Here is an 18,106-nt window from a genome sequence, read left to right as displayed (position 1 = left end):
TGTCTGTAGTTCAAATCCTATCAGACTGATTGTATCCTCCCTATTTTTGAGTTCTATCCACATAGACTCAGTGGACAAGCACTCCATTATGTCCCCTTGGACTGCAGCTGTGATATTGACCCTGCTTAATAGTGCAACTCCACCCCCCAACCCAGCCCCACTTTTACTTCCCTATCTTTTCTAAAACATCAAAACCACGGGACAGTAAGCACCCATTCCTATCCCTCTGTCAATCAAATCTCTGTAATGACCACAACAGCATAGTTCCATGTACTGATCCATTCTTTAGGTTCAAAATACTCCTAGCATTAAAATACAAACACTCCAATCTATCTGTCGTATTGTATCTATTACCTTGCTCCTGCCTGTTTATACTGGGTCTGACATCCGCCTTCCTCTCCATTCTCCACTTCCCTGACCTTCCCATCCCTCCTGCCAAACTAGTTTCAACCCTCCTGAGTAACACTAGTGAAACTCCTAACCCAGAATATTAGTTCATCTCCAGTTTAGGTACAACCCATCCCTCTTGTACAGGTCATCCTTGCCCCAGAAGAGGTCCCAATGATCTAAGAACCCGAACTTGCCCCCTACACCAGTTCCTCAGCCACTCATTCATCTGTACTCTCATCGTATTCTTGTTCTGACTAGCATGTGGCACCAGGAATAATCCAGAGATTACTACTTTGGAGGTCCTGCTCTTCAATCTCTTTCCTGCTTCCCTATACCCACCGCGCAGAATCACTTCCCTCTTTCTATCTATGTCATTGATGCCACTTCGAGATATCCTGGACCCTAGCACCTGAAAGGCAACACACCATAGAATCTCCTGTCCATTCCCTAACTATCATGTTCCCTTTCACTATCTTTCTGCCTGACTTCACCAGTCTCTACTGAGCCTCAGCGAGCCACATTGCCTCTGGTTGCTACTACTGTGCCCTGACAGACCATTGCCCCAGCAGTATCCAAGGGGGTATACTGGTTGCGGATGGGATAGCCACAGGGGAGCTCCCCTTTCTCCTCCTGGTGGTCTTCATTTATTATCTGAAGCCTGAAGCCTGCATTCTGGGTGTGACCACCTGAATAAAAATTTATCTGATGCTTTCAGTCTCCCAGATGGCCCTGAGTATATCCAACTCCAGCTCAGAAAACAAAAAAAGCTTACCTTGCTCTTACTTGTGAAACCTTTGAGTTTGCACTCACCTAGGTCACTTACTCAGCGTCTTTCCACTGAGCACCCATAGCCTCGACCTGTTCTTGCCAAAGCCTGCTGAGACAAAGTCTCCCACTCTAACACTGGCCCACTCCAACAATGGCCACTCCATTGACATCTCCCTTCTTTTAGTTGCCTAAACAATGTCCATCCTCCTCCTTTTAAAGTTACCCTGGCTTGCTTCACATTTACAACAAATTGGGCAAAAAAATTATGAATTTGTAAACCTTATATTCTATGTTTTGTATTTTTTTTGTTTATTTTCATTCTGTCAATACCAGCAATCAGTAAACAATTTAATGCTCTAAAAAATTACCAATGGTATATGTAAACTTACTTCTTTCCAAGGTGGCGTGCTACATCGCATCTCTTAAACCCTTCAAGATTATACAATCGTTTGGCAAGTCTTTTAGCAGGATCTGCATTAGTTTTGCAGCCATTGGCCAAAGTGTCAGTGCTCCCATGTTCTAGTTGCTCTGTGCTACCCATTTCTGAATCAGAATCAGATAAGGCTTCTTTAAAGTTGGCATCACTGGAATCAAATGACAGAACAATTATTAGAGTCTGTGATTGCAATGGTTTACAGATATTAAACTTTTAAAAAAGGTAAAAAAAAAAAACTATTTGCTCAGTTGATGTACTATTTCAGCAAATAGAAACAATTTAGATGCCTTGTTGGTACTGGTAAACAGTCAAGACTGGTAAATGGTAGTTTGCAGAAGCATGTTATCTATAGTCATTCCGAGACAGAACAAGCTGTCTATTTTCCCATCTTTGTTGAATTAACAATCTCTTTGCTGATTCATTTTTGCTCTTATTGTTTTGTAGGAAACTTTATCTTGTAGATACAAAAAGGTCCATTTTAGGACTGCATATTAGGATATTGAATAAAACACAGTTCGGTTTCACCAAAAGAAATTATTTACAGTCCATTTAAATAACCTTTCATATACTTTGCATGGATTCTCAAAATACTTCGCAGTTAAGTAGTTCTTTTCAGGTAGAGTTAAAGCTGTGGTGCAGAAAAAGAGACAACCAATCTGTGTACTGCAAGTTCTCATAAACAAAAATGTAAAAATTACTAATTCATTTGACTTTTGTTAATATTGAACTTGGAAAACAAAACAATGGCTGGAGAACTAGGGATAATTTGTGTGGCTTTTCAGCATCACGCCATCATAACAACTTAGGGAATAGATGTGAGGGTAGGTCTTTGCGACTGCTCTGTTTAATATTATCATGGCTGATCTTTTATCTCAGTGCTGCATTCTTGCACTAAGCCCATCTCCCTTGACTCCACTACAGTAAAAATCTGCTGATTTGCAATAGTATTTTACTTCGCTGAGTCCCCACACCCTCTTGGATAGAGAATTCTAAAGATTCACTACCCACTGGGTAATTTCTTCTCACCTCACTATTGAATGGTTCATTCCTCATTATGAAACTGTTTCCTTTCCTTCTAGACATTCCATGAAGAAATAAAATCAATTTTACACATAAAAAATTATTATGGATCTGATAGATTTTAACGGGATCATCTCTTGCTCTTCCAAACTCCTGAGTCAGGCAGAGTCTTGCTCTCCACAAACCCCCATCCCAGAGATCAGTAAAATCTTGCCTAAAGCTCTCTACCAAAAGTATACCCTTCTCAAGCTTGGGAAACCACACCTGTGCACAATATTCCAGATGCGATCTAACATAACTGCAGTAAGATGTACTCTATGCTCAAGTTCAATGCAAATAAAAGCCAACATATCACTTATTCATTCTGGCTGCTTACTGTACCTGCCCATTGTTTTTTTTTTAGTATTTAATTTACAAGAACACCTATTTCTCTTTGAACACCAACATCATTCAATTTCTCATCATTTCAAAAATACTCAGTGCCTCCATTTTTTCCTACTGAAGAGTCTGACCTCACAATTCCCCACATTTATTTCATTGGCCACGGCCATGCTCATTTACTTAATCTGAAGCTTCTGTGCGTCCTCCTGTTGTGCTATTTAGTATTGATTCATTATCAAACTTGGATATTTTAAACTTGATCCATCATCTAAATCATTAGATTAGGGATCAACTAGAAATCTGGCATGAATATTTCTGACCCCACTGATCGTAGCCTCCCAACCCAGCAACTATTCCTTTTGTCCATTTTCTATATGTTAACCAATCCTCAGTTTATGTTTGTATATTACCCACAATGATGTGCAATTAATTTTGTTCGATATTGTCTCATGTAGTATCATTCTGAAGGCCTAATATAAAACAAGTTGGTTCAGGCCTGAATGCTCTGTTACTATCAACCTCAATCAAATTTAAAAGATTTGTCAATGATTTTCCTTTCATAATTTAATGTTGACTCTTCCCATTTCATTATTTTCTTAATGCCCTGAGGGATTTAAGTGGCCTTGAGAGCAGATGGAACCTCCGTGTAATCCAAAGCACATCAATCTGTGCTGCACACTATCAATGGTACACAAGAGTATAAGCTTATGCACAAGGCAGGGTTTCCCAACCGGGGTTCTGTGGAACCCGGGGGTTCAGCTACTAAATAGCTCAAGGTCCCACGAGAGATCATGATATAAAAAAAAATATCGTTGTCTAAACTTCACACAACACGGGCGCTCACAGTGGTGGGCAATGACCCAGCATGCCATTAGCAATTTCATTAGAGGTCTCTCAGCCCAGTATGGCAGTGCGCAGTTGGACCGGGTTTATTTGGTCGAGTTGATTCTCAATTTTTGACACAAAATAGGGGAGGCCGTTAATAATTGGTGAGTGCTATTTTGCATGAAAGGGAGGCTGATGAGGAGCATGAAGTGCGTTTTCTAAGCATTGAATGGACTCGCTCATTTTTATACTTTATTAACCCGGTGTTTTACAGACATGTCTAATGGTCCAATGTGGTGATTTTCGAATTGCAATCTTCTGAGTCATTTCACTGCACTATTGCAACAACGGACACAAATAAAGCCTGTCTTTTCCATGAAAGCTGCTTGTCAATTACATGGACTGGTGATCCAAGTTGTCCTATTCCATTGTGCCTAGTCTGTGGCAAACAATTTACAAATGCAGCAATGGCTCCAGCAAAATTGAAAAGACACTGACCTACAAATCACAAACACATGATACATAAAAGTGCTGATTATTTTAAACAGTTATTAGAACATCAAAACAGAGTAAAGCTTCTGGTAATAACGTCACAGTCAGTAAAAAGACCCAGGATTTAATAGCAGAACTTATTACCCAGAAAAGGAAAAGTCACACAGTTGTTGAGAACCTAGTAATGCCAGCATGTAAAATTATAACGGGTAAAATGCTAGGATAAGATGCAGTACGAGAAATTGAAAAGGTTTCACGCTGAATGATGATGATAGCTGGTTCTTCGCTTGTGAAGATCTGGAAGGAAGAAGAGTCCTCAGGAGTGATGGCGCGATCATTGGTGACTGTGTTACGTACCCCGTAACTGGGTTGCCAAACCAGCAGAAATGGATCACTCAGTTGGGGTCTGGATTACTGGAACTAAGAAAGTTTTATTAAAGAAATAAGCAACACAGTACTCTGATCGAAAGAATAATAAATGCAACAGTTCAGCAATGATAAACACACATGTCCACAGAACTAGGATAATAGGATCAATCAAGCTCTATCGTTGTCTAGGGGTAAATGACCAGTTTCAAAGTGACGCAAAGTTCAGTTCAATTGGGTTCAGTTCAGTTCACAGTAATCACTGCTGTGCCGTGGGAGAGAGAGAGAGCGAATGAATATTCAAAATCGGATTCCAAACAGACCTTCGATATTCCTCACAGTCAGCTTTCGGGCGAGCCCTTTGTAATGTCTTCTGAGGTCACTGACTGTGACCCCTCCGTTTCAGATACGATCGTTCCTCTGCAGTGAACCTGGCACCCAGGCAAGGGCGGACACACACCAGGTTCCCGCCGATCGTACCTTTCCACAGTGCGTCTATGGCTTGGTCCTGAGGCCAGCCCTCCAAAAACTCCCACCGATTTGTGGGAGGCACACTGCTTCCAGGGTCTCGTTACCTCGTGGTGTTGTGTGTGTCCTGCCTTAGCGAACCTGTCCCTTTTTATCCCCCTGCTGGGGTATCGCCTGTCCACCACACTTCAAACAGTTCAGGGTTCAAAAAGGAGCCGATCTTGACAAATACTCAGACCGGTGTCTCCTTCCGTTAAACTCTCTCGTCTCTTCATTAACATTTCCAAATGCTGCTCCATTGTCTTATTTATCTCTCTTTCTCCAGAAGATAGGTGGCAGATCAACTGTTGATTCCACTGGTGCCAGCACAGGACAGTTAACATCTTAATCTATGTGTACTTTTTGTAACCCTCCTTCATCACACCCCTCACCTTTAAGGATTTTTACTGGGGTAAAAATTACAAACATGAATACATTATTAGATACACACAAATATACATCTTCATCAGCTATTTGGCTAATACAGAGAATTTTAAGTTGTCAACACCTGACAGGCAGTCAGCAATCACATTTTCCGTTCCTTTTATATGTGTAATTTTTAATAATCCCCTAAAGCAGGCTCCAACTTAGCAACTTCATAGTGGCCGAAAACACCGATGAATTGTGATCAGAGTAACCTCTCACTGGGTTTCATCCCGGACCACGATAACAAGGGTCGTCCCATCCCGACTTAGTTTTCTTTCACAAGGGCTTAGTGGGGGGGGGAGGGGTAGTACCCGCAAAGTTATTGCAAAACTTCCTACAGTACCCCACCATCTCCAAGAGCCTTCTGAGGGCCCTCTTGTCTGTCGGGGTTGGGATGTCAGAGATAGCCCGCACCTTAGCTTGCATCGCTGCCAGCTGCCCAAGTCATCACAATTCCCAGATAAGTGACCTTCATGTGGCCGATCTCATTTTTTTCAAGGTTCACTATCAAGCTGGCTTCAGACAACCATATTACATCGCCAATATACACTTCTGTGTTCGTTAGCCCTTTCGTCACAGAATTACTCATTCTATAGGAGTGTTGCTCACTAGGCTGACCTAGCGTGACAAACACCACCCAACGTCCCAGTTCTTTGCATCGCCTCGGGACAATCAAACACACGTGTGCGAGCCGTTTAATTAAGTCTCCTAAAGAGTCACTTTGTTCGGGGATTAAGGGAGAGACCTTATCAGCAGAGCTGGCCAAAACAATAGCCTTCTCCCATCTGGTTGATACCATACTCATCTTTTCAAAATGTTTTTTTTTCTTATCGGGGGGACCCTAGCTTTATTGACTTCCGCGCTAACACCGACTAGGTTTGTTAGCATATCAAAAGCCTGTGACCGTCTCAGTTCGCGTCTGCCATAATCAATAACATCCTTCCTCCTGTGCAGCCAGTAAACCTCTTTCATGATTCCACCGACTGTTTCCTTCAGCACCTCAAAATGTCCACCAAGGGGTACCTTGTGGGCCAGGTTAAAAATCTCATCCCCAGAGATTTTTGGCACCATCCCCCATTCCTCATCTGCGGAACTTGGTCTCCCTTCCTACCTTAGCACCTCCCCCTTCACACCATAGCCTACTGGCTCTCTTCCTAACTCTGTTTCACAGCGAGCTGTTTCCTCGTCTCGCTCCTGTGCCTGTATAAAGTCCTTCTTTTCTAATGATAAATCTCCCTTAATTTCCCCACTTCCTCCTGTTTCAATACGTTCCTTCTTTTCACTTTCTACCCCCTCCTCGTACAAGGCTGGCAGAAACGTCTCAGCTAACTTTATATCAGCCTCTGCAGCCTTCCTCGACATCCGCCGAGTTACTGCGCAAACGGGATAAACCTGCGAGTCCATGGGTGGGGCCTCAATGCTGGCAGGCTGATTTGTCAATCTCACGGCTGGGAACACAATTCCCCCCGCGAGGTCATTACCGAGTAAGACTTCCACGCCTTTCATCGGCAATTCGGACCTCACCCCGATCGTGACTAGTCCAGAGACCAAGTTGCTTTGTAGGTGTATCTGGTGCAAAGGGACTGCCTCTGTCCCTTCCCCAATACCTTTGACCTTGACCTCCCCAGTCTGGGTCTCTGAACTAAACTCTAATACACTCTTCAGTATCAATGACTGACATGCTCCCGTGTCCCTCCAGATCCGCACTGGAACTGGGTTTAACCCCTCCTTCACCGACACCAATCCGGCCGAGATAAACCTCTCGCGCCCTTCCCGAACTTTGGCAGACCTTTCCTCTCCTAGCGGTTCGTTTACCAGCTCGATACAGCCAGTTGAAATCGCCGTTTTTCCTTTCCCTGTATCCTTTTTTGGGGCAAAGCACCTGGACGCAAAGTGTCCGATTTTCCCACAATTATAACAGACAACCCCAGGAGACTTCCTACCAGACTGCTCCCAGTCTACCTTATCCTTCTCACCAGACCCCGGCTTATTTTCTGACTTTTCTGGCGGACTCTCCCCACCATCCTGACTACCCTTCTGGTAGCCTTTACTCGGGGCAAACTTCATTTTATGCGTCAACGCATACTCATCCGCTAACTTAGCAATTGCGGCTAACGTGGCTGCCTCTTTCTCATCTAGGTAGGGTCTCATACCTTCAGGGACACAACCTTTAAACTGCTCAATCAGGATCAGCTGTAGCAGTCTGTCATAATCCCCATCCACCCCCTTCGAGGCGCACCAACGCTCACAATATGTCTGCATCTCACGGGCAAACTCTAAATACGTGCGGTCCCACTGCTTCCTCGCATTCCGGAACCTCTGCCGGTATGCCTCCGGGACCAACTCATAAATCCTGAGGATGGCCTCTTTCACCACCTCATACCTCTGGGCATCTTCTGCAGACAAAGCTGAGTAAGCTTGTTGGGCTTTTCCTTTAAGTACACTCTGAAGCAAAACAGCCCACTTATCCCTTGGCCAGTCCTGACTTGTAGCAACTTTTTCGAAATGGAGAAGGTACCGATCCACATCGGTATCGTCAAATGGGGGAACCAGCCTAACCTCCTGGGTCGCCCGGAACCCTCCACCTTGGTTCGGCATGGGCCCCTGCTCTGCCATCATCTTTAACTTCTCCAGCTCAAATTCCCTTTCCCTCTGCCTCTCTTCTCGCTCCAACTGTCTCTCTCTCTCTCCTGCCGTTCTAACTGTTTCTCTTTCTCTTCGTGTTCTAGCTGCCGTACCCGGAACTCGTGCTCGAGTCTCAGTTTTTCAAGCTGCACCTGTACTGCGTCTCCACTAGGTTTTCCAATAGATATCACCTCCAGCTCCTCTTGGGGAAACACACCTTTAGATACATAGTGCTCTACGATAGCTCTGTGCATCTCCTCTCTCCTCATTGTCGACTTCTCCTTAACAAGATTCAACCGTTTGGCCACAGCTGCCAATTCTACTTTCCTGGCATCCTCTAATGCCTCCAAGGTCGGCGCCTTCAGAAATTCCTCAATCTCCATTTCTGCTGTTTGCCTTTTCTTTCTTTCGGGAATTTTAACCCAATCAATTTACTCCATCCCAAATTTAGCGTTCAAAATCGTGGACGAGAGCCCCACTTATGTTACATACCCCATAACTGGGTTGCCAAACCAGCAGAAATGGATCACTCAGTTGGAGTCTGGATTACTGGAACTAAGAAAGTTTTATTAAAGAAATAAGCAACACAGTACTCTGATCGAAAGAATAATAAATGCAACAGTTCAGCAATGATAAACACACATGTCCACAGAACTAGGATAATAGGATCAATCAAGCTCTATCGTCGTCTAGGGGTAAATGACCAGTTTCAAAGTGACGCGAAGTTCAGTTCAGTTCACAGTAATCACTACCGTGCCGTGGGGGGGGGGGGGGGGGAGAAGAGAGAGAGAGAGAGAGAGAGAGAGAGAGAAAAAATGAGAATGAGAGAATGAATGAGAATGAATATTCAAAATCGGATTCCAAACAGACCTTCGATATTCCTCACAGTCAGCTTTCGGGCGAGCCCTTTGTAATGTCTTCTGAGGTCACCGACTGTGACGCCTCCGTTTCAGATACGATCGTTCCTCTGCAGTGAACCTGGCACCCAGGCAAGGGCGGACACACACCACGTTCCCGCCGATCGTACCTTTCCACAGTGCGTCTATGGCTTGGTCCTGCGACCAGCCCTCCAAAAATTCCCACCGATTTGTGGGAGGCACACTGCTTCCAGGGTCTCGTTACCTCGTGGTGTCGTGTGTGTCCTGCCTTAGCGAACCTGTCCCTGTTTATCCCCTTGCTGGGGTATCGCCTGTCCATCACACTTCAAACAGTTCAGGGTTCAAAAAGGAGCCGATCTTGACAAATACTCAGACCGGTGTCTCCTTCCGTTAAACTCTCTCGTCTCTTCATTAACATTTCCAAATGCTGCTCCATTGTCTTATTTATCTCTCTTTCTCCTGAAGACAGGTGGCAGATCAACTGTTGATCCCACTGGTGCCAGCACAGGACAGTTAACATCTTAATCTATGCGTACTTTTTGTAACCCTCTTTCGTCACAACTGTAGAGGACAACTCTGGATCAGCAGGCTCTGGAACAGTAGGGATACGGGAACAGCTGGGACGTGAGCGCTTGGGTAGTAGGATTCTTCCTGTCCCTCCTCTTCTCTTCAGCAATCGCTCTTCTGAATTCTGCAAAACTCTTGGCTGCCTCTTTCACTTACCTCCTGCGTGGGGCACCACGATCTCTCTTGCCCTGAGAGAGTTCTCCGTAGAGTACTGCTTTCAGTAACCCGCAGTTGTCCATGTGAGACACATGGCCTGGCCAGTGAAACTGCCTGAGCAGCAAAGTGGCTTCAATGCTTGGAAGTTGAGCTTTCTCCAGGACCTCGTTGTCGGAGACACGATCCTACCAGCTGATACCCATGAGAGGTTTCATTTCTCTTGCTAAAAAAAGAAAATCCTGATGGTATCATAACCCACTGCTTTCTTTGCAGAGAGGTGCTGATGTCAAAAAATTTTGGAGATGAAATGAAAAAAGTTCTGACGATGCTAGAAAAATGGTTAACTGTATTAAACAACGGCCAGTTCACTCGAGAATGTTTAAAAAACTGTGAGAAAACCAGGACAAAGAGCATGCCAATCTTCTGCTACATACAGTAATCCAGTGGTGGAAGAGTTCTCAACAGGGTGTTCGAGCTGAAAGGTGAATTGCAGGAGTACTTTCAAGAAAATAGTAGGCCAGATTTTGCTGAGTGCTTTGAAGATGAAGAATGACTGCAGAAACTAGCCTACTTAGCAGACATTTTTCATCATGTGAACCAGTTGAACAAGTCTCTGCAAGGCCCTGGAGAAAATGTTTTGACTTCAAGTGACAAGATTCTTGGATTTAAAAGGAAACTGAATCTTTGCAAAAATCTGTTGCAAAAGGAAATAATTGAAATGTTTCCACTACTGTTTGGGCTTGAGAGTGAGGAAGGATCAGAAAGTCCTGAGTCTTACTGAAAACCACCTGGAAGAATTGCAGAATAAAATTTCATAGTATTTTTCCTCCCTTTTAACACAAGTGTTTGACTGGGTGAGCGACCCTTTCTCTGAGTGTTCTGCTCAGCCTGTGAACTTGACTTTGAGAGAAGAGGAAGAACTTTGTGAGATACATTCTGATCGTGCACTCAAGATGAGATTTACTGACCTGCCCCCAGAGAAGTTCTGCATTTCTGTGAAAGAAGAGTATTCCGCCATTCATAACAAAGCAATGAACATTTTGCAGGCATGGATGCAGATGTACGATCTTGCGATCTTTGCATGATCCTCTCATATCCCTTTTGCCAATCACCTGTCCAGCTCTTGGCTCCATCCCTCCCCCTCCTGTTTTCTATCATTTTGGATCTCCCCCTCCCCCTCCCAAATCTCTTACTAGCTCTTCCTTCAGTTAGTCCTGACGAAGGGTCTCAGCCCGAAGCGTCAACTGTACCTCTTCCTAGAGATGCTGCCTGGCCTGCTGCGTTCACCAGCAACTTTGATGTGTGTTGAATGAACATTTTGCTGCAGTTTTCAAATTCTTACGTGTGAGCAATCTTTTTCTTGTTTAACAAGCATCAAGAGCAAGGATAGAGACCGTCTCATTTCGGTTGAAGATGACATCCGTTCGTGCTTATCTCAAGCTCAACCCAGAATTGAGTATTCATAAAGCAAAAAGCAAGCACACATTCACATGCTAGGCCTATATTTGAGCCTGATCATGTCCGTTAGTAAGAAAAAGCTTTTTCAAAGTCTTGTATAAAATTGTGTCCTGGGCTATATTTTCATTCATATTGCTTCAGCTTATGGTTTTTAGTAACTTTAATATTCAACATTGTCAATAAATTTTCATGTTGTAAATAACATTAATTAAAATCAATTTACAACCTTATTAAATTGAATCTACCAAGCTTACCTTCAGAAAAATTAAGTCCAATTTTGGCTTAAGCCAGATATTTATCAGAAATGTATTACGTTTGTCTTATGAGTTTTTAAAAAAATAACAAAAGGAAAGAAAGAGATTAATTTCAGGAAAGGTAAACTAAGCTTAACTACCTGAAATTTACACCTGAAGTACCAAGAAAGGTTGGCTAAAAATTCTTCCTCTGCTTAAAAGAGCATTGACAATTATTTTTGTATTGTTATAACTACAACTAGATCTGGATCACACTAATCTGCCATGAGCTGTAATATAATAATTTTTATGCAGGGGTTCCCCAAGATCTGAAAATTATTTGAACGGTTCCTCCAGGGAAAAAAGGTTGAGAAAGGCTAGTATAAGGCTTTGGAAGAAAACTTGATTTCTGTCTCAGAGGTAACAGAATATCAAATGACCCATGGTTGACTTGTGTCACATACACCAGATTTATCTCTGCTGACCAAGTCAGAATATATCTATGCCAGTAAGGTATCTCTACTCATCTGAAACCTGTAAATAACAGCTTTAAGTTAAATAAATGCACAAGGAAGAAAGGAAATGCTAATATGGTTAGCTGATGTAGGGTCTCTGGAAGATTCATATGGAGCATAAACACAAACTTGGAGCAAATAAGCTGAAAGCTATCTTCTAGGCTGCATCTCAACAGTTTACTGCTCTTTTTGCATACCATAACCTCAGTAAAGTGGACATAGAGTCATAGAAAAGTACAGCACAGAAACAGTCCCTTCAGCCCATCTAGTTCATGATGAAACCATTTAAACTGCCTATTCCCATCAACCTGCACCAGAACCAATGTCCTCCATATCCCTACTATCCATGTGCCTATCCTTACTTTGGAATGATTTATATCCTTTTCCATTGTTACTCTATTTTGAAAATTATCACACAATGAATGTTGTTTCCTAGATATCTTCCCATTCAATATTGCTCCATTTAGTTGTCTCTGAGCCAAATCCAGCATTGCTGCCTTCCTTACTGTGTTGGAAATATAATGATCAAAGAGGTTCTCTGAATATAACTTAGAAAGCCCCCACTTCTTATTTTTGCTATTCAAAACTAGATTTGGATAGATGAAGTCCTGATGATCTGATCATTAAAGTTTAGTTTTTGTACATCTCTACAATTACCCATCAAATTTATTCATCATTACATTTTTGCCAGTTGGTCCCCTACAGAAAGGACCCAAAAGCAGAATCACAAGTTTGTTGCTTCTTAACTTTAAACAGATAGCTTCAGTCTATGAATGTTATAGGACATTCTTTCTTTCCAACGCTGTAATGAATCCCTAATCAATACTGCCACACAACCTTTCCAAGCAACTTGTACATGAATATTTCAATTCCATTATTTTTAAACCATGTTTCTAATACTGCCACAGCACCATAAAGCAATATGATAAATTGTGAATACAACACAGCAACAGATTTAGTATGTTGCTTGCATTTGTATTCACATACTATTAACTTGTCTTATCACTTTTTTGTCTTCTCTTTTACTCTGGATCTGATGAAGTCACGATCCAAAATATCAACTGTCCCTATCTCTCTCCAGATGTTGCCTGATCTCTTGAGTTTCTCCAGCAGTTTGGTTATTCGCTCCGGATTCCAGAGTCTACAGGCTCTTGCCTCTCCATCTTAACAGGTGTCTCTGGTGACCTCTTCCATTGAAAGATCATAACTAACAACTTGCAATTTTAAAAAATGCCCTGTTCCATAATAGCCTTTGCCTCCTTATACTGTTACATTATTTTTTGATAGGCAATATTCAACAAAATAATCTAGATAGAACAAAGGAAAGCCCATTTTTACAGTTATGCAGCCAACAACAATGGAATAACCGACTTCTGTTCACAAATTGATGTTAGCAGTTTATGTTCCATAAGTAGATTGCAACATAGTAACCCCCGATGATGGATCTCGCCTCTTTTTCAATCTGCACTTTTTTTCTCTTGCTGGAGGAGAGTGTACATAAAAGCACAGACAACTGCCAGCTGAAAGCTTGATTCCATACAAGAGTAATGACTCCACCATTCCCACTGCTGGGTGCATCCTGTTAATAGGCACAGCTGTTTTCACCATTCATAATGGCCAAGGTAAAATTCACTGCTGTATTTTGCCCTACATTGCAATTAGCACTTCATTGTTCTTCAGCTGAGAAACAAGACTCTCATTTACATATTGAACAATTAAGGAGACTCAATGTAATAGTCAAACTCGGCAGAACATTGAGAATTACTGAACATCCTGAAGGAACAAAGTTTAGTATCACTAATTGACTCTCTTATATCCAATGAAGCTTCCACTATTTCCCAACCAGAATGCCGATGTGCAACAATATAAGATTGTAAATTAAAGTTAAATCTCCTAGCAAAGATAAACGTAAAGATAAATCTCCTAGTCAGACAAACACTTCAATATCTGCTTTCAAAATTGCAAATAAAACAAGGAAGAATACCTGAACAAAGTTTACATTCATGTAAATTTGATAAAAACAGCAGATGGCAGCACTTAACCTAAACTGTTCTAGTAATTTTCTATTCAAAAGTATTACAATTTGATTATAGGGTCTGGCTGATATCATCTGATTCGGTATGAACCTCGATACATATAGAATCAACCACATGAATCTAGATCCAGGTAAAGTGGAACCTGTACTTAGTATTTTCACATTTTTCCCCTTTCCATAGTTACATATGAAAGGCTATAGAGCACATTGTTACCAAACAATATTTATATCGTAACTAATATGAGGATCCCAGGCAAACAGGTTCAGTTCAAATAAAGCAATACTTATTTTATAGAAAAAAAAGTTTTAATGATTAAATATTTCCAACAACAGTTTTTTTCTGAAAGCTTTCACAATTAAGTTCTACAACAAAAGCTATATTGAACAGCCATTCCATTTGTTATGTAATTCCTTGAATATGTTAAAATATGAACTCTGCAACAAGGCCATAAGATATAGGAGCAGTATTTGGTTGTTCACCTCATCGAGTCTGCTCTGCCATTTAGACCATAAGACCATAAGACAAAGGAGCAGAAGTCGGCCATTCGGCCCATCGAGTCTGCTCCGCCATTTTATCATGAGCTGATCCATTCTCCCATTTAGTCCCACTCCCCCGCCTTCTCACCATAACCTTTGAAGCCCCGGCTACTCAGATACCTATCAATCTCTGCCTTAAATACACTCAGTGACTTGGCCTCCACTGCTGCCCGTGGCAACAAATTCCATAGATTCACCACCCTCTGATTGAAAAAAATTCTTCGCATTTCTGTTCTGAATGGGCGCCCTTCAATCCTTAAGTCATGCCCTCTCGTACTGGACTCCCCCATCATGGGAAACAACTTTGCCACATCCACTCTGTCCATGCCTTTCAACATTCGAAATGTTTCTATGAGGTCTCCCCTCATTCTTCTAAACTCATGGTTTATACATTTTCCCTATTAGCCCCAATTATCTGCCTTCTCCCCGTATCCCTTCATGTTCTGATAAATCAAGAATCTATACGGGGCATTAAATATGCCCAATGGCTTGGCCTCCACAGCCACCTGTGACAACAAATTTCACAGATTCACCATTCTCTGGCTAAAGAAATTCCCCCTCATCTCCATTCAAAAAGGATGCACCTCTATTCTGACGCTGTGTACTCTAGTCTTAGACAGAACCACCACAGAAAACATCTTCTCCACATCCACACTATCAAGGGCTTGATAAGCTTCAATTAGATCACCCCCCCATTCTTCTGAATTCCAGTGAATACTGGCCCAGAGCCATCAAAATGCTCTTCAGATGACAAGCTGTTTAATCCTGGAATCATTTTCGTGAACTTCCTTTGAATTCCTTCCAGTTTCAGCAAATCCTTTCTAAGTTAAGGAGCCCAAAAGTGCTCACAATACTCCAAGTGAGGCCTCACCAGTACTTTATAAAGTATCAACATTACATCCTTGCTTTTATATTCGAGTCTTCTTGAAATGAATAATAACAACACATTTGCCTTCCTCGCCACTGACTCAAACTATAGATTAACCTTTAAGGAATCCTTCACAAGGACCCCCAAATCCCTTGGCGTCTCAGATGTTTGTATTTTCTCCCCATTTAGAAAACAGCCAACCCCTTTCATTTCTTCTACCAAAGTGCACGACATATACTTTCAAACACTGTATTCCATCTGTTACCTGTTTTCCCTTTCACCAATTCTGTCTAAGTCTTTCTGTAGCCTCTCTGTTACCTCAAAACTATCTGCCCCAACCCCTATCTTTATATCATCTGCAAACTTTGCAACAATGCCAACAATTCCATCATCTAAATCATTGACACAAAACACAAAAAGGATCGGTCCCTGTGAAACACCACTAGTCTCTGGCAGCCAACCAGAAAAGGCTCCCTTTATTCCCAATCTTTGCCTCCAACCAATCAGCCACTGCTTTATACATGTTAGAATCTTTCCTGTAATACCATGAGCTTGTAGCTTCATAAGCAATCCAATGTGTGGCACCTTGTCAAAGGCTTTCTGAAAATCTAAATACACATCAACCAATTCTCCTTTCTCCATCCTGCTTGTTATTTCATCAAAGAATTCCAACAGATTTGTCAGGCAAGATTTTCCCTTGAGGAAACCATGCTGACTAGGGTCTATTTAATCATGTGCCTCCAAGTATCCCTGAAACCACATCCTTAACAATCGACTCCAACATCTTCCCAAACACTGAGATCAGACTAACTGGCCTTAGTTTCCCTTCTTCTGCCTCACTGCCTTCTTGAAGAGAAGAGTGACATTTGAAATTTTCCAGTCTTCTAAAATCATTCCAGAATCTAGCAATTCTTTACCAATGGCTCCATAATCTCTTCAGCCACCTCTTTCAGAAACCTAGATTGTAGTCCATCAGGCCCAGGTGACTTATCTACCTTCAGACCTTTCAGTTTCCCAAGAACCTTTCCCTAGTAATGGTAACTTCACACACTTCATGAGCCCTGACACGTGGAACTTCCACCATACTGCTGGTGTCTTCCACTGTGAAGACTGATGTAAAATACTTAATCCATTCATGCACCATTTCCTTGTCCTCTCCAGCATTTCCTTACTACCTCTCCAGCATTGATTTCCAGTAATCTGATATCCACTCTCGCCTCTCTTTTAGACTTTATGTATCTGAAGAAACTTTTACTATCCTCTTTAATATTATTGGTTAGTTAACCTTCATATTCCATCTTTTCCTTCATTGTGACTTTTCTAGTTGCCTTCTGTTGGTTTTTAAAACCTTGTCAATGCTCTAACTTCCCACTAATTTTTGCTGTATTATATTGGCTTTTCTTTGGCTTTTATATTGGTTTAGACTTCTCTTGTCAGCCATGTTTGTGTCACCCTGCCTTTAGAGTACTTCTTCCTCTTTGAGATGTATATATCTTGCGCCTTTCAGATTTCTCTCAGGAATTCCAGCCATTACTGGTTTGCCTTCATCCCTGCCAGTGTTCTTTTCCAACCTATTTTTGTTAGTTCTCTATGATGCCTCTGTAATTCTATTTACTCCAATGTAATACTGACTTGAGCTTCTCCTTTTCAAATTGCAGGGTGAATTCTATCATATTATGGTTACTGACCCTTAACAGTTCCTCTACCTTACACTCTCTAATCAATTTTGGTTAATTGCACACGGCTCAATCCAGCACAGCTGATCCCTCAGTGGGCTCAACTATGAAAAGCCATCTGGTAGGCATTCTAGAAATGCCCCCTCTTGGAAACCAGCACCAAACTGATTTTCCCAATCTACCTGCATATTGAAATCCCCCATGGCTATCATAACTTTGCCCTTTTGATATGCATTTTCTATCCCCTTTGTAATTTGTAGACCACATCTTTACTACTGTTTGGGGTCTGTATATACAGTGCATATAAAAAGTATTCACCTCCCTTGGAAGTTTTCATGTTTTATTGTTTTACAACATTAAATCACAGTGGATTTAATTTGGCTTTTTTTTTAACACTGAGCAACAGAAAAAGACTCATGTCAAAATGAAAACGGATCTCTACAAAGTGATCTAAATTAATTACAAATATAAAACACAAATAATTGATTGCATAAGTACTCACCCACTTTAACATGACACACTAAATCATCACTGGTGTGGCCAACTGGTTTTAGAAGTCACATAATTATTTAAATGGAGATCATCTGTGTGCAATGCACCACTAAGCTGGGTACCAACCACCGTAAAACAAGACGGAGAAGAACCTGTGAGTAGTCAAGGAGTTTCAATTGAGTGGAGTTAAAATACACTAGTGTCTAGAAGGTTCATCTCCTGTTGAGTCAGTATCCTGGCAAAAACTACACCATGAAAATAAAAGAACACTGCAAGTAACTCAGTGAAAAAGTTATTGAAAAGCACAAGTCAGGAGATAGATAAAAAAAAATCTTGAAGTCATTGACTATCCCTTTGAGTATAGTTAAGTTAATTATCAAGAAATGGAAAGAATATGGCACGACTGTAAATCTGCCGAGAGCAGGCTGTCCGCTAAAACTGAGTGACCATGCGAA

The 18,106-nt window shown here is 41.7% G+C and overlaps 1 protein-coding gene across 1 annotated transcript in view; it reads right to left on the bottom strand.

Annotated features, from left to right (window-relative positions):
• Positions 1–1,708, bottom strand: part of psd2 (pleckstrin and Sec7 domain containing 2) — a 99,346-nt gene extending 97,638 nt beyond the window's left edge. Inside the window, exon 1 of the mRNA XM_072264607.1 lies at positions 1,548–1,708. Coding sequence (XP_072120708.1) covers positions 1,548–1,699 — 152 coding nt within the window. The 5' untranslated portion in view covers positions 1,700–1,708. The remainder of the gene's footprint in view (positions 1–1,547) is intronic.
• Between the last annotated feature and the right edge of the window lie 16,398 nt (positions 1,709–18,106).

The sequence above is a fragment of the Mobula birostris genome, chromosome 7, assembly GCF_030028105.1.
Source record: "Mobula birostris isolate sMobBir1 chromosome 7, sMobBir1.hap1, whole genome shotgun sequence".
NCBI lineage: Eukaryota > Metazoa > Chordata > Chondrichthyes > Myliobatiformes > Myliobatidae > Mobula > Mobula birostris.
This window is presented reverse-complemented; position numbering and strand designations above follow the sequence as displayed.